At 37.7% G+C, this 23,253-nt stretch overlaps 1 protein-coding gene across 1 annotated transcript; it reads left to right on the top strand.

Annotated features, from left to right (window-relative positions):
• Positions 1-735: 735 nt before the first annotated feature.
• Positions 736-23,144, top strand: LOC145766851 (uncharacterized). Its single transcript, XM_082578555.1, has 10 exons — positions 736-799; positions 1,558-1,690; positions 3,152-3,314; positions 8,521-8,702; positions 15,197-15,452; positions 15,792-16,007; positions 16,413-16,525; positions 21,067-21,290; positions 21,771-22,401; positions 23,087-23,144. Exons 1-10 carry the CDS (start codon positions 736-738, stop codon positions 23,142-23,144), a joined length of 2,040 nt encoding a protein of 679 aa, XP_082434681.1.
• The last annotated feature ends 109 nt before the right edge of the window (positions 23,145-23,253 follow it).

The raw sequence follows: 23,253 nt of genomic DNA, 5'->3' as shown, positions 1-23,253 counted from the left end.
ATCCACACAGCTACACTACAAAGAAACACAATACATTTTTCCCTTTTTTATTTCTTTGTTTGTGTCAGACAAAAATCCAAGATGTGTTACATACTACCTGAAAAGTGTTTCGGTGCTAGTAGGCTACTGGTTGTTTAATTTTCGTGGTTGCATATGAAATATTCACCGGACCGCAAAAATATTCAAGTTGTCAAAATGGACCTGTGCTAACATTAGTTGAGTAGCTCTGCTGTAGATTCAAATGACGAGATTTTTAAATTGCCGGGGATTGAGCGCATGTGTTGACGATTTTCATCACTGTTTCATGACGTAGTCAAAATACAATATATTTGTAACAATTTGCTCTTTGTGGATTTTTCAGTAAATCAGAGAATCAGCCCAATTCGACTTTTCGTCCGCTTTTTTCTCAGTGTTTACGCACGGGTGTAGCCTACGTAGGATTTTGTTGCATGAGTGTGGTATTAGAGGATGTTCATAATATCTTTTTAAGTGATAATTTAAAAAAAGGTAAAAAGATAAATTTTTGTAAGTTATAGCCTATTTGCTAATTTTCACATTCCGGAGTCACCGTACTACGTGAAATGATTTAATGATCTGTTGTTTTGTATTGTATATACATTGCTTGCGTTTAATAATTGAACGTTTTGTTAAATTGAACAGTAATTGTTGAGATTTAATACTGTAATAAGATAAATAAACCAATACTTCAACTCTGTCGAATCAACTTTTTTAATTATGGATAATAATTTCGGTTCGGGATTCCGTTTTGATGAACTTAATGACTCTCACTTTGAAGAAGGTAAATCTATATCATTGAATGTTGTAAGTATGTATTGAACCAAAAAAGCCTAAACTAGATTTGTTAACTACATTTACAGCATTTACATGTGTAAACTTGTTCTACAGATATTAAAATATTAAATCATATATAGAACACTATTTCTACAGACTACAGATTTTGAGCACTACATAGGCATACGCCGTTACATGAGGCATAATTTGCGTATGCAGCTATTGAAAGCAATATCGCTATACATTGTTCAATGTAAACGCGTTGCTTATGAAAGCTGCCCTTCTGCTTAAGTAGCCCATATCTCCACCGGAAGTGGCTAAACCTCTTCAGAAGAAAAAGCATGCTTCAGTCTTGGTACAACCATAACACTACAATTATTAGGATTAAACTATACCTATATTAGTTCAAAAGAAAATTAGATTTTAAACGTAAACCAAAAAAAGACTTTAAACAGTTTTTCACTTTTGCTTGCCTTACAATTTGTGTAGAAAACAAGTTGCCGGTAAATTAATTTGTTTCGTCACGTTCGGTGTGCTTCCTCTTGGCTGTTCTACTTTTAAGCTACACTAACAACTTTTACCGAACGATAAAGAAGAGTTTACCGGACACATGAATAACCTGCTTTCGTTTATGGAATTATCTCCATGGCTAATCTGTCGAGAGATAATTTTTGAAAGAAACTGGATACATATAGGCTAGTCTACGTTATCACTCCAGTTTTTTCAAACAGGCTATGCAACTGAATGTTTGTGTTTAATCTTCAGAAGGCTTATCAACAATTTCTATTGTTCGGATTGTGTTTTTTCTTCTGATTTTGAGCTTTGGATTCCTAGCTAATCTTTTTGTAATTATTACTGTTCTGGTGCTGCAAGAGTTCAAAGAATCGGTGACTCATTGGTAAATATTGCTAGTGTATAGTGTGAAGTTGACTTATCATGGAAATTTAGTACGTTGATATAAATACCGAATAGTTTATGAAAACTCTAGCTTTTATTGTAGGAAATCTGGACAGATTCATAATAAAATAACAACGCAACCCCAAGCTCAACAAACAATTATTATTCTGTGGAGGGCATTTTTTCTCTTGAACTTATATTAAATTACTTTTGTTTCAGATTTTATAGTTGTTTCCTCAGATTTTCTTAATATTGTTACCGCACGCTATCTCGCAATCTTTCCTTGCGACTACAGTCTACACTCTACAGTACAGTAACTTTGTAACAGAATGTTATCACTTTTGGTATCTATTTCTTCAGTTTTTGTTTGTACTTAGCTTTATTGCATATTGTAGCCTAATTATTTCTCAGTCATTTATTATTATTATTATTCACAGTTATTAGTGTTTGTGTAGATGTATTTGGTTATTTCCTGGCGAGGTCAAAGAGTTTTGCAAAAAAAAACGTTTGGATTTAATCCTCTTCTTTTATTCTTCTTTTTCTTCTTCTTCTTTTTCTTTTTCTTTTTTGTGTACCATACCTGTTCCAGGCTTTAGGCGTTCATGTGTAGTTCTTTCCATTTGTCCCGATATTTTTTTCTGTATTTCTGTATTTTTTTCTGTATTATTTCTGTATTATTATTATTATTATTTCTATTATTATTATTATTATTATTATTATTATTATTATTATTATTATTATTATTATTATTATTATTATTATTATTATTATTATTATTATTATTATTATTATTATTATTATTATTATTATTATTATTATTATTATTATTATTATTATTATTATTATTATTATTATTATTATTTATTATTATTATTATTTCTTTTTTTCTGTATTATTTTATTTCTGATTTTTTTCTGTATTAAAATGTTTCGTGATTAAAACGTGACGATAATTCTTGAGGTTATTGAGGAAAGAAAGCTGTTTTCCACGAGCTGGTTTTCGTTTGATTTTTCCACTAAAGCAATGTGTTCTAAATTTCCTTCCTCATGACATGGCCAAAAAAGCTTGTCTGTTATGTTACTCTGCTATTAACCCGCTTAAGTTGTTTTCTGTCACCTGTCTATGGCATTCCAGAATTACTTCTCTGCCAAACAATGCTATTCTGTCTGCAACAAGAGAGAATTATTCATCAGTCAAAGCTAACAAAAAAATTAAAAACGTTGGAAAAAAGGTTACAAAATTATGTCTGGATGTTCGCTTTTTTGAATCTTGCGTTGAACTTGAAATCTGTCCAGATTTGCTTAAATTCAACCTCCAAGTTTAAGCGCCAACATGGAAGCCCTACCAGAGGTGATATTTACAGTTTGATCAACACGTTAAAAATGGAATTTAAAATAGGTTTGCATTGTCGGTATTCCTTCGTTTGCGCATTGAAAATCCTTCTGCTAGAATTTTTTTTAAGGTACGTATTGCAAGTTGCTATAGCTGATTCCCTGTTCATTCTTACACTTCCATTTGAAGTCACCGAAGAAATGAACGATGGTTGGATTTTTTCAATGGGAATGTGCAGAGCAAAAAATGTAATACTCTTTGTTAATTACAATGCCTCGATTTTGTTTCTTACGGTAAGTAGGCCACCGCCAAAGCAGGTCTGTAATAAGCTTTTCTGGTTAAATAACTTCTACATATCAGAACGTTTTTTTCAGAGTTGTTGTCCAACGTTTCTTTCGTAATGTATGGCGATAGATGAGCAAAATCATTGGTTTTAGTGCAAGATCAGATCAACCAAATAATGTGATCTTAAAGATCAAGATCGTAATCTTGAATATCAAGATCACTATCAAGATCACTTTTTGTGTTGGCTACTTCAAACAAAAAGCAGTTCTTGATCAATGAGGTTGCAAAAAATCATATTTTACTCATAAGCAACTTGGTTAAAGGTAGTTGCTATTGCTAACTTTTACTTTTAACTACTCGAGCGCTCGCCTAAGAATTGTAGTAAGTTAGTAACTGTTGCCATTACCAATTGTTGTCGTAGTTTGAGTGGGATTGCAACGCGAACACAACACCGCCGTATTATAAATAACCCAAGCCTCAAATTTCATGAACAAAAAAACAGCAAAAACAATAGTTAACAAGCAAGATAGCTAAGGGCCGTTAAGAAGATGAATTGAGCCGGTACCAATGAGATCCATTGGCCCGCAGGATCAATACACTGTGGTTTCTTAAAGTTTCCGGGCCCATGGAAAGGGGTGTCCGACAAATTGTTCGTAAGCAATTGTTCGTAAAGCAATTGTTCGTAAGCAATTGTTCGTAAAACAATTGTTCGTAAGCAATTGTTCGTAAGCAATTGTTCGTAAAACAATTGTTCGTAAAATTAATTCTTCGAAAACAATTTTTCCTCAAGCATTTTTTCGTGCATGCAGTTAAAATTTGATGTATACGAAGAAATGCTTTACGAAGAATTGTTTTACGGATTTCATTTTACGAAAAACAGTTTACGAACAATTGCTTTACGAACAATTGCTTACGAACAATTGCATACGAACAATTTGCCTATAACCATGGAAAGGTTACAGGCCCCTAATGTCATGCCGAGTCCAGAAGTACCCTTTGCACCTCATATTAAGGCTGTACACTGAGTGTAGGCTATAGCCCCTATTATTAACAATAATTTCAACCTGTCAAGGCCAATTAAAACAATCATTTTTAAAATTTGGTTCGGCCGTTTAGGCCGGCATCACTGCACCCTGTTTTTGCTAACCCCCTTCTGAGACCATGATGAGACCTGAAACGACCATGATGAGACCTGAAACTAAAGATCAAGCAATTATTTCTTTACTGTTGCAAATTAAGTAGGCCTATTAAAATAAAGCTAGCAAGGCTTTGTATGCAAATTGGTGTCGATGTAAGCTTACTGTAATGTAAAATACTGAAAAATCAAATGTTTTCAGTTAGTTTTAAGCTTTCCATTTTTTTAAAAACAACACTATTGAACACCATTTTCTACCAGATTTTTAAATGGTTCAGTTTCTAAGCTTTTATTCTTGTTACTAAGTAGTTTTAACTTTCATTAGTTTATGTCAAAATTTATTGCACCCTTTACCCATCTAGCAATCTTACTACCGCTGAGCGCAAAAAAATTTACATCTTATCCTAGACAATTACACTAATATTTAAAAATTGATTTGAGTGACCACTTATAGTCCGTTTTTGTTACTCCCATGTCACCAGCAACCTCCGATCCTTGTAGTGTAGTTGTGTCAAAGTGCACTTATAGTCTTGTTGAACTGCTAAAATTTACTTGATGGATGATCTGTCCATATATTTCTTGACTTTTGTACCAGTACATTGTTGGAAATCGTGGCAGAACATCAAGTTAAGATTTAATCTTACAGCTTTTGCTTTTAATATTATGTAACCATTCATTGAGAATAGAAATTTTATGCGTGTTGATATCGGAGTTAGCTTTATTTGTTCGTTTTAAGTATTTTTGAATTTTTCTTTCTTTTTCACATGTGTTAGCCGAAGGTGCTATACCATTATAGCGAAATTGACTCTAAATAAATTACGTTGTGAAGTTAGATTGTTGTACAAATGCCAGCATTTGATAAAAGCAAAATAGCAGTAGCCCACCACCTAAACAGCTCTTGGTCTGATTGATTTGCTGCAATAAGCCATTTTACATGACCAAAGTCGACTAGATTCCAGTTGTTTAACATTGCTACTATAAACCGTGGAAACATATATAGCATCTAAGATTAGGTGAAAGAAAGCAAATATGTTTTAGAATTTACAAAACAGAAAGTGAAAAAAATTGAATCACTTCCTAACACAGGCCTACGTCACCATAACTGTATACGTATAGTAACGTAGATTTATTTTTATTGATTACAATCTCTATTGCTAACATGGAAGGCCTTTTCAATTTTGAAATGTCAACACTGACCAAACTAGATTGAGACTTTAAATCAACTTTAGACACATATATCATGTAGCAGTGACTTGATGTTAGTAGTTGCGACTAATTAGACTATTTAGCAAAGTACGAGTTCTGAAAGAATGCCTCTATTTAGTAAGTTGATTTAAAATTCAAAGTAATCTTGAACTTGTTGATTTTCAAGATCAAAATCACACAAAAAAGTGGTTTTAGATCAAGATCTCCAAAATAAAACTGATCTTGGACATGAAGAATACGCTCATCTCTGTGTATGGTAAGAGGAAATGATAGATTGCGGTTATGGCGAAACCATATGTTGAGTTTGAGAGACAAAAGCCGTAAAATCTACCAATCACCAATTTTTTTATTCGAATGTTAGAGGCAGGGCTTCCCAAACTGGGGTCGCGACCCCCCAAAGGGTCACGTAACGAACTACAGGAGTCGCAGAAAGTAGGCTATACCTATTCGCACAAGGTACTGCATATTAACACTTCTGTGCGAGATGCTGTGACAGTTATTAACTTTATTAAGAGTCGCGCACTCAATAGGCTGCACGTATTTTTGAAAGTTCATGAGGTGAAATGGAATCGGAGTTAAAAACTCTTTTACTGCATCGTGAAGTGAGGTGGCTTTCAAAAATCAAAGCTTTAAATGGCTAGTCAATTCACGTTGAGAACTGAAATCGTGACTTTTTCAACAGAATAAAATTCAGTCTTGGTCCATCATTTTCGCATCTAGATTTTGGAATTATGCCAAATGTCAGATTTGCTTGAAAAACTAAACGAATTTAATTTGTTCCTCCCAAGAGAAAACACCAATATTTTGCATTGAAATCTAAAATTGATGCGTTCATCAAAAAATTGAACATCTGGAAACCAAAATTTCAAAATGATTTGTCTAAAATGTTCTCACTTCGCGTACCGTTCCAGCCTAAGCAACATCGAAACCTCCTTGAGACCTGCAATTGCTTTGTGGCAGAAAGCAGTCACACCCATCACACTGAATAAATGTGTTTGCTTTTTGTTTTGTTTCCAGTAGGTTACCCGTAAGCTTCGTTGTGATGGTCAGTAGTAAACAAAAAATAAAAACAAACCGAACTGAGTGCCGGTAAATTGTTTTTGGTTTTCGTTTGATCTAAGTTTTTCAATATATATCACAAACGTATATTTCGCATTGTTCATCATTTTAATAGGCTAGTAAGGGGTCGCAAAAATTTTTAGGAGATTAAAAGGGGTCACGAGCAAAAAAGTTTGGGAAGCCCTGTTGTAGCCTATTGCAAGCGGAGAGTCAGATTTGCGTATTTTGCTTCAGGCATGATTCCCAACTACACTAATAGGCATAGCGGATCTTTAAAAAAAAAACGAAACGTGGCAGCATAAGATTTTACAAATTAAAGTTCTAAGAGATTGGACAAGGTCTAAGTCGACATCCAAACAAGGAAATATTTCAAAAATGAGTCTGGAAAAAAACTGACAAACTTTTTTTTGTTGCATTTTGTGGCCCTATCATGCTTTTTTGTGACTTGCACACTTTCTATTTGGCCATAATCATTAAGTCGAAGTTGAATAATGAATATGTACAGACATTTGGATTAAGAATTCGGTTTGAACGTTAGTTGAAAACTATTTGATTGATTACGGTAGAACATTTTAATGAATATTTTTTGACAAAGTTCTGAGTAATTTTATGTTAATTCGGAAGCGTGGGCATAATTCAAATGAATTGAAACATGGCATGTCTGTTTATGTTTCTCGACAGCCGATTGTAGGAAGAATTTACAACGATAGACAACGTGTTTCGTTTATGAGGCTGGGCTATTTTTTTTTCCTTGATCAATCGGCTGCCGAGAAACATATAGTTGATTGGATGGTCTAGTTGGCTAACGTGGAAGCTACACCGTTATGGTTAGCGCATCGCAATTGCTCGCTGTACTAGTGAGTGCTCACTGCTCAGCCTTGTGCTGATAGCCAGGAAGATCGCTCTCTTCTTCACAATGCCTGTTCATTGTTGCATGTGTAATTTGTTTGGAAAACTTCAAATATTTCCGAGTGCTATTCTCCACTATGACTTTGCAACACAATGAGCACAAACATTTTGTCCGCGCTTTTCACAATATTTTCGTCGCGGTACAATCTTCCCTACTCGTGATACCCCTCCCCCCCCCCCCTTCCAATGTTGAAATACTGGAACACTGGAGTTTGCTATTTGATTGATGATAACAATGTAATTTTGATAATTTGATAATGATTATGACAATTTGACAATGATAATTTGATTGCTACAATGGAGTTTGTTAATTTGATTGACAAATAAATTTGTTAAGTGAACAACGCTATTACTTCAGAATATTGCATTTTTTCTCAGTAGTTTTTGAGAGGGGTAAGGCCAAGTTTTTTCTTTCATCTGATGCAAATTTAAAACATTTTTGCCATTATGACCCGAGTTAGGTTTAAAGTATTACCATACAACGAGCAAATCAAACGAGACATGCTTGCTAAAAAACTAAAATTGCATGTTTTTTCTTGACTTTTGTGGAAACACGTAACCAAGTGCACCCTGGAACAGCTCTTGTTCTTGGACCATTGCATTTGTTTAAAAAATATACAATAGCCCATGTCGGAATAAACGTTTTCTTGATGTCAAAATTCAAATATTGATTCCAAAATTTAAAATTCCAAAAGTTTTCTAATGTCATGAAAACCTTCCTTTTAGAAAGCTGTTTGTATGTTTAGGTTGGAATAATAGCACACACTGTGGTGTTTGCACACATATTTTGCTGTGCTTGTAAAGTTTAATAGCTAAACTAAACTACTATTAAATTAAAATTTGGTATATCGCTGAAAAGTATTTGTTTATGCCAGTTTGGACAAACAAACATTTATGTATTCCAGGTCATGAGCATCGATCGCTACATTGCTGTTTGTCACAGCTTTTCAGACAGGTTTCAAAAACTGAGAAAGCAAAACAGTGCGTTTATCATCACAGTTTGTGTGTGGATTTTTGGTACACTTATATCTATTCCTATCATGTTGTACACAGTAGTCATCGGGACTGAACCAAACTGCCTCTGTTCGTAAGTTCAAACTTTATTTTCAAAATTAAATACAATCGCAAATTAGGCCTACTTCGCAGTTTTAAATAGCTAGCTTTGATATTCGGTTTAGTCTTATTGCAAAAAACAAATCAGTTTTGCTTTTGCTGCTTCTGCTTCAGGCAAGTGAGTCTGATCGTGCTTTATTTTCCACCAAAATCCTTGCTTTTATTTACCTTTTTTTCATCAATCCAATTATATCACCTTCTCAAATGTATCTATGATATTTTTCATTAAACTTTGTACTCAACGAAAAATGCACATCTTTTAAAACAAGATTTTTGAGTGAAAACAATGCCCCATACGCAACCACGCAAATACAAATAGGTGTTTAAATTTCTTGCTTAGTTTACCACCAGTTTTTCTTTTTATGCTTTTGTCTCTTTGAAGCTCATCTTTGTAACGTTCATATTTTTCTTCGAATGTTTAGAGTCCAGAGGTGACGAACCTGCGGCCCGTCAAAGAATTTTGTACGGCCCGCAAAACAATTTGACAATCGCTCATGCATTAAAGACAAAATACATCTCAAAGCTGTTTCATGCCTTCACTGGTACCGTACACCTTTCCTTTGCTGTTACACCAGCTTTCATATCTGTTTGGTTGGTTTTGAATTTTTATTCTAGAACTGACAACGCCTTGATAGGTTCCTGGTGGTTTTGCATCAAACTTTGCTTTAGAAATAATGTTTTTGCTTGACTTGCAAGCAAACAAAGTTCGATGTTCAACAAACTGTTGCCTAGATATCATGTTAGGCTTCTCTGAATAAAAATTTGTTTCGATCAAGTTAGTCTAATGCAGTGGTTTCCAAAGTTGGGTCGCCTGATAATTTTTTTGGGTCGCTTGTTTTTCAGGCATATTGTATCTTGGGCGAAAAAATAACAATGAACAAATTTAAAACGTGAAGAGATCGATCACAAAACTGGAAAATATAAACACAAGTCATGATGCGTTTCATGTCGAGACATCGGAAAGCTTTGTAGCATGATCGTAGTGCAAGAAGTTTTAACAATTTTCGCTTTTATATTGTTATTATTAAATGTAAACCCAACAAAAAAATTTCTGTCTCAAACATAAATTAAAATTACGGGGTATATTGTAACGTGCATTATATGTCACGAACGCTATGTCGGACAAACTATGACAAAGTTTTCCATACGTTGAGCCACACATAGTCTGGTGTGGTAAAACGCATTAAAAACAAAGCCCCAAGTGCTGTATGGACTTACTGCTTTCTCCACAGAGAGGCCTTTGCTGCAAAAAAGCAGTATCAAGAGCTGCACGAAGTGTTGAAGGATGTGAAGTGTGTAAACTTCATCAAAACAAGTCCACTAAATCGGCATTTGTTTTCCTTCTTGTGAATTCTGATTATTAAGCATTGCTGTTCCACACAGAAGTGCGATAGTTGTCACGAGGTCGTGTCCTGAAGCGAGTTTGTAATTTGCGAGAGGAGATTGCTATCTTCCTGAGGCAACAGAACTGTGTGAGATTAGCCGAGAAGTTTTTGCAAGAAGATTTCAAGGCAAAAGTTGCTTACCTTGCCGATATATTTGACTCTCTGAATTCTCTAAATTTATATATGCAAGGCAACGGTTTTACGGTGATTGATCGCGCCCCAAAAGTTTCTGCTTAACACAAAAAACTCATTGTCACCAGAGATGAGTACGATATCGTTCCTTAGCTAACGCAATATATTTGTGGCAAGGAAGTTGATTTTAAGCAAACCATAATTGGACACCTGGAACAGTTTGCCAAAAAGTTTTTGCATTACTATGGAGAATCTCTAACACTTAATAACTAAAATGATTGAATAATTGATCCATTTGTTGGAAAAAATCTGCCTTAACTTTCCATCCATATTGCAGAACAATGTATGGACATAACGACAGATGTAGCAAACTGTATTTCTTTGCGTCCTACAAAGACAAATACCCCAAAGATTCTGCAAACATCCACTTTTGGGCTTCCCTGTACAAAGTGTATCCCACAGTTTCACAATTAGTGATTCAAAAACAGATTCCATTTGCAACAACTTGGCTTTGTGAGATTGGATTTCGCGCCATGTGCATATTGAAAACTGAACAGCGAAACCGGCTAGAAGTTAAAGCCGACATGTGCTATGCCTAAGCAAAATAACGCCTCGATTTCAACAACTCACTGACAGCAAGCCAGCACAGCTATCTCATTAGTGATTTGATAAACATATTATTTTCGGAAAAAGTTACTGCTTTTGTAGTGTTGTTTGTTTGCAACACATCTTGTATGGCTTTTAAAATATTACGACAATTTGCTTGGGTCGCAAGATTTTACCGAACTGAACTTTTTTTTTTAAATGGATCGATTTAAAAACGAGTTGGAAACCACTGGTCTATAGGTCACGATTAAAAAGTTGTGTGGCCCGATAACTCATGTGTAATTGACAAAGTGGCCCGCAACCGCAAAAAGGTTCGTCACCCCTGGGGCCTAAGCAATTCTTGATCTGGTTGATTTGCTGCATAAACTACTTTACATGACCAATGTCGGCTATAGACAATGCAGGGGTCCGCAAATACTTGTTGGCGCGACCCAAAAAACAATTGTTCGAAATCTTGGCGACCCAAACCTTTCAGAAGCATATAATTTTCCGCAAAATCTTTTGCAATTTAATATCAATTCCAATACGGTCGTCCCCGCTTATTAAACCCACATTGGGACCAAACAATTTTGGGCTTATTAAGCGGGGGACAATTTTCTACCACTCCTATACCTTCAGTAATTCCGAAATGAACCAAAATTGGGCTTAATAAGTGGGTGGACCTATTAACCGTGCGCTTCGTCGTCGTCGTCGTGTAAGCCTCTAAACAAGAGGGTCTATTCTTTTAGCACCCCAGTCTCACGATGTTATGGGACTACACTGGAAGGTTACTAGACAGCAGCCGCCAGCCAGCCTTTGATTTCATGATCTATGACGCGTAGACCTTCCACTCCGTTAAGTCGCTTGAAGATGATACTGTCATTGATGATGTGGTCTGCGGTTTGTTCCTCGGCACCAAATTTACAGGAGGAGGAGGCCATTCCCCATCGATGCATGGTTGAGCGGAAAAGTCCGACGCCCGTATGAAGGTTGAGGCGCACCCATGGCAGTTTTTGTAGTGTCTGGCCGGTGGGGTATGTGTCGGCGTCAGAGATGAACGAGTGGAGTCTGGTGGTACTTGACTTTCGTTCAGAATTCCATTTATAGTCCGCCCAAGTAGTTGCAGAGATGTCTTGTTCATCAGCTTCGTTGATCAGAAGTTGAGCGGCTGACACGAATGGGTGTCTTTATTTCAGTCGACGGGGGTGCTTGTTTAGGGGAGCAGAGATCTTGTAGTGGAGAAGATGGTTAGGCTCCAGTGCCCGTCGGCCGAGAGACAGAGTGGCTTTTTCGTGACGAAGCTCAGGAGGTTGGATGCCAGCAAGAATGAGAAAATTGTCCAATGGTGTGGGACGCAGGCATCCGGTCACTGTACGCAGGGCTCTGTTTATGGCAGTGTCGATGTTGTGGCAGTGAGCACTGCAGCACCAAACAGGTGCACTCTGCACAGTACTCTGCTGAAGAGTGGACAAGGGCTAAAGCTGCTATACCCATTACCCAGCGTCAGCTCTCGCCCTCCAGCTAGAGCCTGCCAGGCGCGTGAGTAGCGCAGCGCGGATGTCAGTTTCTTGCGCAGTGACACCAAATGGTGGTGGTATGTAAGCGATCTGTCTGGTGTCATCACAAGATATTTTGGTTCGGGCAGAAGGACAGAGGTTTTCCATTGTTCTGAACATGTAGCTCACGATCAGCTTCCCAATTGTGTAGGTGGAAAGCTGCTGCCACAGTTTTGGTTTCGCTGAGTTTCAGCCGCCTGCTCTGGAGATAAGCTGAGAGAGTTGTCATGTCCTGGCTCAAGGTGTCTTCTAGGCTTTATAACCGTGGGCTTAATAAGCAGGGACTACTGCAGCCTACTACAATCGAAAGTATAAATTTTCTTGTACAAAATTGTCCGAAACTCAGCACATCAAAGATTATATGATTGTATTTATTTTTGCCATATAAGTTATATTTATAGTAAGTTTAAACCGTTTTGCAACCCACAGTGGATGATCTCGCGACCCAGACCCACTATTTGCGGATCCCTGGACTATAGAGTCTAGTTTTTTTAGCACCGCCATTCTAAACATTTGAAACATCGAAAAACGGGTCAAAGAAAGTAAACATTGTTTTAGAATTCACAAAACAGAATTTTAAACAAAGTTGAATCATTTTTGATCATTCGTCAACATAAACTGTATAGGCTACCGAACTTGACTTTTTCATTATTATGACCAATACAGAAAACTTTTTTAATTTTAAAATGGCAACACTGACCAAATCAGATTGAAAGTTCAAATCGGCTTTTGTTGGAAACATATCATAGTAACAGTGGCTTAACGTTAATAGTTGCCACTAATTATTTTGTATAGTGCGAGTTCTAAAATAATGCCTCTATCTAGTACGTAAACCTCAATTTTAAAGTTATTGTGATGTTCTTGTTCTTCAAAATACTACTAAAAAAGTGATCTTAGATCAAAATCATCCAAATAAAAGTCATTTTCAAGATCAATATCACACCCACCTCTGATTGTACCATCACCTTTATATGCTTACATTTTGTAGCCCACCTCCACAGAGTAAAACTAGATCACCGCAGTTATAATTCACCGTAACTCTATTCAACATGATAAAATTTTGCAATATGTGACACAAGGTTTTGATTCCAAGTTATTAAACTTTGCCACCCTATTTGCTTTTTAGGGGTGTGTTTCCTCGAATACAGAACTTTACTACAGAATGCCTGGAACTTGAATTATCCCAAGAAGATTGTATTGAAATGTCAACTAAAACTTGCTTGTATGTGGCCTAGAGGAAATTTGTGTTTGTTTGCTTTCCAAATATACTTTTTGCTTGCTTGAAAAAATGATTTGATTTCTAATATGTTTTACCAAGATTAAATATAACTGAAAAATGAAGGTGAAATTCATATGACGTTTACTGAATTTTGTTCTAAAAAAAGACTTAAGAAATAAGTTTTAATCACTTTTTCTTTATGAGTAACCTATACTGTATATTTCTGAGAATCTAAACAGAAAGTCAACAAAAATGTAAAAAAAAATTGTAACACGCAAATATGAACAATTGTTATTAAAATGCGGTAGCTTGGAATTGCTACGCTGAATTTCGATAAGGACTGGTTTTATATCTTTTATTGTACACCTAGTCGCAGGGGCGTTGACAGGGGGGTCTAGGTGAAACTATTGGACCCGGGCCCGGAATATTTAAGGGGCCTGGATTAAAAAAAAACCCGCGACTTCAAATATTATCAAGATCTTAATATCAGAAGTTAAAACACCCATTTCAGCCGCCAGATGGCAAAGTACCGGGCCCATTTCAGCTTTCTGGTGGTAAAATAGCCACTTCAGCCGCCAAACAGTAAAATAAGAATTTAGTTTAGTCTAGTATAGTGATTTCCCTAACCACGAATATTACCCGAAACACGAATTTCAAAATAAACAGGCTAATATTTGTTCAAACTCAAAAACTGAAATGGCACAGGTAAGAAGATTGCTATCCCTATTTCTGCACAAAAAATTAGACTAAAACCGCTTTTCAGATTGCAACAATCAGCAAATGTTTGACCTAGGCCCAAACACCTTTACCAAATCAAATTGAAAACTTTCTTACTGTCTGCACTAACTTTGCTGTAAATTCTCTTCTGGTGAGCCTAGAATAACCAGTGAAACATCAATGGAATCGGAAACTAATACTCTAGCCATGGGACAAATGGGCCATGGGACATAGCGCCATGGGACAAATAAAAGTTCAAAAAAGCAACCGCTAGATAGAGATAGTAAGTTTTGCGGTGCAAGAAATTTTAAGATTGTGCAAGATTTGTTAAATGACCATGCTTAAACGACATCAATAAAAGTTTGTACACAACCTTTATATTCATAACATTGTCGATGAAGGGGGGTCCGAAAATAAATTGGTACCGGGCCCGAGAAATCCTGTCAACGGCCCTGCCTAGTCATGTGCTATGACTATAGGGAACTTTGTTCCGAAAGCTAGTGCAATTCACTATTATCACAGCGAACTCGCAGCATCAGGCTAAAACAAGTTGATAGTATCGACATTATGAAGTAAACAACGATCATACTGCTAAAATCGAAACTCAATCTATTGGATGTTGTTATAGTTGATGGGATGGTCTAATGGCTAGCGTGAAAGCTATACAGTTATGTTTAGCGAATCGCAATTGTTCTCTGTCCTGTAGGCTACTATAGCGAGTACTCAGCCTTGTGGTGATAGATATCATTTACTTTTTATTCAGATTGATCAAGTGTTTCAATAATTTTACTTACAAACGATCTTCTGTTACAAAAAAGTTTTTTCATGAATTTTCGATTATTATATTATCTCTTCAAAGCATGCTAAATTACAGCAACTTGAATGATTTTGGATCTGACTTTGGAAGTGGCATGGAAGGAAGCTGGGAAGAGTTAAACGTTACGGAACTTTTAAAGCAACTCGATAATGAAGTCCCAGCGAATCAAACCTTCACAATAAATGACAATGTTGAAACTTTATCCGAGGAAATCACTTTTATTGCACCTGAATGCCATTACTTCGACCGACCTTCTGGGTGGACAGCATTTCTGGTTTTCAATTTTTCCGCATTGTTTCTTCTGCCGTTCTTGGTAAGCTCAACTATATAGTTGCAATTATACTTCGTTGATATTTGTTCTTGAGCACGCAATTAACATTTGCGGTTTGTCGTTTTTACCGTCTTCTACTGTAGAATCTAGACCACCATCATGATATGGCTATGTCCAGTGGACACAATTATGTTTTACTTTGATGATTAGAAAGAAAACTGAAATACTGATATGGAAGTTTTGGTTTCACTTTTGATCCGAAACTTACCTTATTAGTTGGCAAGTAACTTGAAAAAGTAGTAGCCTAACCGTTGCAGCCTGGACTATACCATGTCATAAAAAAGTGATTTACTGTGCCTTTTCACAAACAAAAATTTCCAGGTGATGTGTGTGTGTTATGGACTGATCCTGGTTCGACTTTCCGCCACTAAGATGAAGCTGGCAAATCCAAACTCAGACAAAGCAAAAACTCGGGCAGATATGGAACGCAGACGCATCACGATCATGTGCGCTGCCTTAGTGTTCACCTTCGCTGCTTGTTGGTGCCCTTTCCATGCTGTTCACCTTGCGAAGATTGATGGGATTCCTACACAAAATGTAAGTGGATATAAATGACGAGATGCGGACTACATATAAAGCCAAGTCACGTTACTGGATTCAACATATTCAACTCAAAAATTATTTTCATACTTGTTGAAGTCTTTTTTTTCAGGAATGTTCGGAGTTAAGTGATAAATCCAGCAATGTTACTTCGATTTATATATTTATGGATTCAGAGCACTAATTTGATGTTGCGTTTTTGGTTTACTGTGGCACTTTCTTATTGCCTTTCTGCTGTATTATCTCTAAATAAACATAAAGTCAAAGTGTTTTTTAACAGGAAGAAAACGTGATGTTGTTGTAAATAAAATAAAAACGTTATTTTGTATTAATTCATGACGTAATATCTTAGAGTTGATATGAACTTGTTAAACACATAGGCTACTTTTTATTTTACACCAGGGAAATTCGTGCGTGACTGCTACTGTTGTTACCAACATCTTGATTTATCTAAACTCAGCTCTAAATCCTTATTTGTACACTTTCTTCGGAACAGGATTTTTGAGAAAGATGAAGTGAGTTTTTTTTAACTAAAGTTTTTGCTATTTTAACTGTGTACGAAATTTTTACGCCTTAAAATGCAAGCGTGACTTGCGAACAATCAGTTTAATATATAATTGTCATAACGTGAGAATGCTAAGAGAAGCGTTGTACAGGCCTTACACAAGGCCTGCACAACTGAAAAATGTCTTGGGACTCATCAACCACAAAGAAATTTCAGAGGGCAGCATGAGAAATATTTTCACTTAAAACTACCAGTTATAATGCAATTATTAGGTTACCGGTATGGATCGTTATATTTGCGTATTAACATTTTTAGCTCAGCAGAAGTGTATGAAAACTTAAACCATACGGTAATAGCCAATGTGACACATTGCATCGCCTTCCGGATACAATTGAGTGTGTTCTAATCTAGATATATATTGGAAGTGAATAATTTCATCCAACGAACAACGTTGTGTATTTTTGTTCATATTCATAATTTGATTGAAAATTTTTGGTAAATGATGTAAGTATTGCAGAAGATACTCGGACTTTTTTTTCAAAACTAAACGAGATTTTCAGGTGTTTATCGCTGTTCAAAACTGTTGTATAAGCTAGCGGGGTGATTAAAAAATTCCAAACAGTAGCATTATAAAATTCCTAAAAGCAGTTTCTAACATCTAACTGTATAAGTGTTGAATACGTTGAATTTGCCTGAAGATGCAAGCATCAATAGCTACCCTACTCATGAGAATTACACAAACAATGTGACCTCGAATACAGAAATGACTAGAATACTGACACGGAAAACTGCTCATAAAAGGCCATGGTTTCTGAAAAGAAAAAAAGGAGATCAATAAATTTAAAAATTACGATTTGGTTCCATAATCCTACCGTGTTTTTTTAACATCTACACTGAACTAACTATAATTAATACATAGCACGATATTTAATTTTTGAAACCAAAAATGGACAACTAACGTTTTTAACATTAACGTTTTTACATGAAAAACCCCTAGCCTATCTGTTATAGTCGTCATTTTATTTACGTTGAATATATGTAACTCGTGACCAGCGTCACTACATAATCACAGTTCAGCGTTTTCTGGTACAGACGTTGGAATTGATTACTACCGCACTGCGCGTGTAATCAATTAAGCGTTCTGTACCACGTTCCTCAGTTGATTGTTTTGCGTTTCTTTCTTACTATATATTGCGTTGATTTCATACACTGAATCAGTAAGTAACAAGAGGTAAATGGTTTTCTCACTTGGTTGGCTATCGCTACAATTATTATTGTTTATTTTATATTAAACGTCTGGAAATACAACAGACATTTAACTGGCGTCGCCGGCAGGATCTTTGCAGAATTTCTACAGGATTTTAGAAGCATGGAGAAACTGATCGAAGTCCTGCAACAACAAATTGCCAACCAAGAACGCCAGACAAGAAGAACGTCACCGAGAACAAGAACAACGTCACCAAGAACAAGAACAACGTCATCAAGATCAAATTGCCAACCAAGAAAAGCGCCACCTTGAACAACTACGAGAAATACGAGCCCAAACTTCAAGACCACAACCAACAACAATACAACAACAGGTATCTTTACCTAAGTTCGTAACGTTCGATGCCACCACTGAACTGTGGGCAGACTATTGGAAGAGGTTTAACACCTTTGTAGCAGCACATTCAGTCGCACAAGACAAAATGCCGCACGTTTTTCTCACCAATCAATCACCTACAATCTACAAAATGTTAACAAATTTGGCTGCGCAGGAAACAAACCCAAAAGAAGTCAACGATCTCACCATGACGGAAATTACAAATTACATGGCTCAACAATTCGACCCAAAACGCTTCATCGTGAGGGAGCGATTCCGTTTCTGGAGCGAAATGAAGCGCAAGCCCAGTGAAACAGCTCAAGAACTAGCCATCCGCATACGCCAGGCAGCTGCCACCTGTGACTTCTCGTCCATTTCAAATCCATTGGACGAAGCTTTACGTACTCGTTTTATTTGTTCAATAGGTAACGAGGCGGTGGAGGTTGCATCAGAAACCGAAGAGGCAGCCAAGGTGGCCAAAGAAACTGTTTACGGCACTCCACCAGTACCAGTTGCGAAAGTAAGGACCATCAGCAAACCTCCAAAAACTAGGCAACTTACAGGTACTTTCTTTTCTTCTAAAAATAAAGAATGCTATCGCTGTGGTAATTCCAACCACAACGCCAATGACTGTAGGTTTAAGAAAGCCACTTGCCATTTCTGCAATATTACGGGACACTTACAGAGTGTTTGTCGAAAGAAAGCTAGACAGTTCAAACCTTCTAAGGTAAATTGTATCGAGGAAATTAACATGCTTTCTAGTTCTTGCAGAAAACCTCGAAATTCAAAGTTGGAAGTACCAATCTCCATTAATTCGGTAACCACACACTTAGAACTGGACACTGCTACAAATGGGAATTTCCTTTCCAACGACGTCTGGACTCGGGTAGGCGCACCTCAATTGCAAGCACCAGTGTCGCAGTTCCAATCTGCTACCAAGCATCTAGTACCAATCACGGGTTCTTTCACGGCCCAGGTAACTTGTCCTTCCACGGGAAGGTCAGATAATATTCCTTTTGTAGTCACGACAGTCAAAGGACTGAACTTGCTAGGTCGTGATGCAATTTCGTCTTTAGGAATTTCTATCGATAAATTCCTTCTGTCTAACTATTCTACTTTACAGAGTATCCAGTCATACGACAAGCCTGATAAGAGTCTGGAGAAAGCATGCTCCCTCTTATGTGACGAGTTCAAAGATGTTTTTAAGCCTGAACTCGGGTGCTTACGATATTATGAACTAGACATAGATTTTAAGTCTGGTGCTAAACCTGTTTTTCTCAAACCTAGGCCTGTACCTTTCGCGCTAAAGGAGGACTTAGCACAAGCCTATAATTCGGGCATTGCACGTGGTGTATGGACACCAGTTCAGTTTTGCGATTGGGGCACACCGGTTGTTCCAGTCCGTAAGCCTTCAAACTCTTCAGAAGCGAAGGCCAAGTTACGCATATGTGGCGATTATTCAGTCACGGTGAACCCTTCCCTGGAGACCCATCGTCACCCGTTACCCTTACCAGAAGACTTAATGCAAAAGTTGGGTGGTGGGTACGGTTTCAGCAAGATAGACTTGGCTGATGCCTACAATCAGATTCGACTTGGTCCTGACAGTCGAAAACGACTCGCATTAAGCACTCACCGTGGCGTACTTTTACAAAATGTTTTACCTTTTGGCATATCTTCTGCTCCAGGTTATTTTCAGAAGATCATGGACGACCTTACAGCCGACCTTCCAGGGGTTGCAGTCTACCTAGACGACATTCTTGTCAGTGGCACTACTGCTGAGGAGCATCTCCAGAATCTTAGACGGCTCCTCGATCGACTTCATTCAAAAGGCCTGAGGTGTAGCATGGCCACCTGGAGATGCGGCCTGATTTGTCACATTTTGCAGATTTTGATTACAGCTACTGCTGGTGCTTGACTGACATGTTTTGAGATGTTCTTACTTTTTGCGGTTTCCTAATGACATAAAACTTTTTTGTTGCCTTGGGGGAAGCAGTAGCAAATGAGAAAAAGTAAGTTGAAAAAGGCAAAATCAGACTGTTATTGAAAATTAACAGTCTGACTAAAATCTTCAAATTCAATTTTTCTTTGTTTTTCAACATGTGAAGATGTTAAAACCTATTGTGTCATCTGGGGAAAAAAATAATAAAAGCTTAAAAATCTAATTTCTAGAAAAATTTATTTGAACGTTAGCCCAAAGTTAGAAAAACCTGGAAATTTCTGCAAAATGTGACAAATCAGGCCGTATCTTTAGGTGGCCATGGGTGTAGGAAAGACAAGTGTAAGTTTGCACAACCTCAGGTAGAGTATCTCGGACACATTTTGTCCAGGCAGGGCATCTCCAAAGGTCCCAAGGTAAACGCCGTACTGGAGATGTCTGCCCCCACTGACGTATCTTCTCTTCGTTCGTTTTTAGGTTCCTTACAATTTTATTCGAAGTTTCTACCGTTGAACGCTTCTACTGTAGCAGAACCCCTATACCATCTCACGAAAAAGGACATTCCTTGGAGATGGGGAAAGCAAGAGGAAAACTCTTTTGCTCAGCTGAAGCATCATCTATCTACTGATGAGGTTCTTACACATTTCAATGCGTCACTTCCGGTAGGTATCGCATGTGATGCTTCTAGTGTGGGCATTGGTGCTACTTTGTTTCACCGTTACCCAGATGGCACAGAACGGCCTATAGCAAACGTTTCAAAAGTATTAACAGCCTCTCAGAAAAACTATAGTCAAATTCAGAAAGAGGCTTTGTCGATAATTTTTGCGCTAAAGAAATTCTATCAATATCTTTTTGGTAGATCATTCATTTTGGTCACAGATCATAAACCATTGCTTAGTCTTTTTGGCCCGACCAAATCGACACCTTCTTTGGCAGCAAATCGTTTGGCTCGTTGGGCACTCTTTTTGTCGCAATTTACATACACTATTGAGTACAGGAAGACAAAGGATCATCAAAACGCTGATGCTTTGAGTCGCTTACCAGCAGGAAGGGATAAAGTCTTCGATGAAGAGGAAAGTGCGGATGACATTGATATCGTCTGCGCTATCGATGCTTTGGATTTGCAGGTCCAGACCCCAAATGCCGCCTCACTGCGTAAAGAATCTTCTAAAGATCCTATCATTTCCACGGTAATGCGTTTCATTCATGAAGGATGGCCGGCCAAGTCTTCTCCACAAGACCCGGTCGAACCGTTCCGTAAGTACGCAGACTCTCTTTCTACTTGTTACGGATGTCTACTTTACGGTTCCAGAGTGGTCATCCCTTCCAAACTTCGTCCTTCCGTCCTTCAGTTGCTTCATGAAGGACATTTCGGCATTGAGAAAATGAAGCAGTTGGCAAGGACGTCCGTCTACTGGCCAAACATCGATCGAGACATCGCGGAACTTTGTCACAAGTGCAGTACCTGTGGCGAATATCAACCGCAATCTAAAACCCAGGTCCAATCATGGACGGCTCCAGAAGCACCGTGGAGTCGCTTACACATAGATCATGCGGTAGAATTCATGGGTTACCATTGGTTACTCAGCATTGATGCTTTTTCTAAATACCCTTGTATTCATGCTACTACTTCCTTATCTTCAACAGCTACCATCAACCTGCTAGAAGAAGATTTTGCTCATTTCGGCTATCCCCATACTGTAGTTACCGATAATGCTACTACTTTTAAATCCACAGAATTCCAAACTTTCTGTAAGGAGAGGGGTATGGTACACATCACGGGTGCCCCTTACCATCCGGAAACCAATGGAGCGGCGGAGCGCCTCGTACGTACGTTCAAGCAAGCACTTCGCAAATCTTCCCTGCCCCCGAAACAAGCAGTCTTGGAATTCCTACAGCAGTATCGACGCACGCCCACTCCGAGTGGCTACTCTCCAAGCCAATTACTCAACAATCGTCAGATTCGAACCAAGATCGACACGCTTCTCCCCACACCGTCTCAAGTGGTACCCCGACAAAACCCTCACAACACGGACGCCTCTGAAGTTACAAAACGACATTTCAAACCGGGAGATCCCTGTTACGCGCTATCATTCACTCCACGACGGAGCCAGGATCCTCGTTGGGTTCCAGCCGAGGTGATTAAGCGACAGGGTAGCCGAATCTTCCTGGTACGTCTGCTGCCACATGGTCCGACGTGGAGGCGCCATATGGACCAACTGCAACCTCGCTATGCATCATCGGAGGACCAGGAGCCGGGAGAAACTCCTGCACCAACAGTCGACTCCTCCGCTGTCTCCACCTCAGCTCGAACGGATTCGGACGACACACCGACTGTACCGGAATTCGGGCCACACAACCCACGAAGGTCCAGCCGTCGCCGCAGACCTCCGGCCCGTTTCGAACTTTGAGAGTTATTGTTTAATTCGGTGTCTTGTTCATATTTTTCTTTGTGTATAAAAATTATCGGGGGAGGTGTTATAGTCGTCATTTTATTTACGTTGAATATATGTAACTCGTGACCAGCGTCACTACATAATCACAGTTCAGCGTTTTCTGGTACAGACGTTGGAATTGATTACTACCGCACTGCGCGTGTAATCAATTGAGCGTTCTGTACCACGTTCCTCAGTTGATTGCTTTGCGTTTCTTTCTTACTATATATTGCGTTGATTTCATACACTGAATCAGTAAGTAACAAGAGGTAAATGGTTTTCCCACTTGGTTGGCTATCGCTACAATTATTATTGTTTATTTTATATTAAACGTCTGGAAATACAACACTATCTATCAACAAAGATTTTAATATATATTTTTAAAATTTTAATGCAGATCACTGAAGACAGCTTTACTCATAAGGCCTCTAATGAGAATGTCCATCATAAAGAACAAAAAACAAAAACCAACACAAGAATCAGGTCAAGAAACCAAAGCTTCAAACGAAACTAAACGAATTTGTAAAGAGAATCAAATCACAACTCGACAAAATCAATCTGCAATGGTCACAACAGCAATTGTATCAAGAATTAACGAAAGCTCATAATGGGTTTCAGTGCTGAACATGGAAGAGCCATTCATCATCCAGCTGTGACTCAAGAAACCTCAACCTGAAAGAATTGTAGTCCAACATATTGTGAAAGAAAGTTTTATGATTCTAAAACTTCATGAATTTTTCATATTATCGATAAACTGCAATAGTTTGTGTTTTTTGAAATTAACA

The sequence above is a fragment of the Aplidium turbinatum genome, chromosome 1 (assembly GCF_918807975.1).
Source record: "Aplidium turbinatum chromosome 1, kaAplTurb1.1, whole genome shotgun sequence".
Taxonomy (NCBI): Eukaryota; Metazoa; Chordata; class Ascidiacea; order Aplousobranchia; family Polyclinidae; genus Aplidium; species Aplidium turbinatum.
Note: the sequence above shows the minus strand (reverse complement) of the source record. Positions and strands in the feature narration are given on the sequence as shown.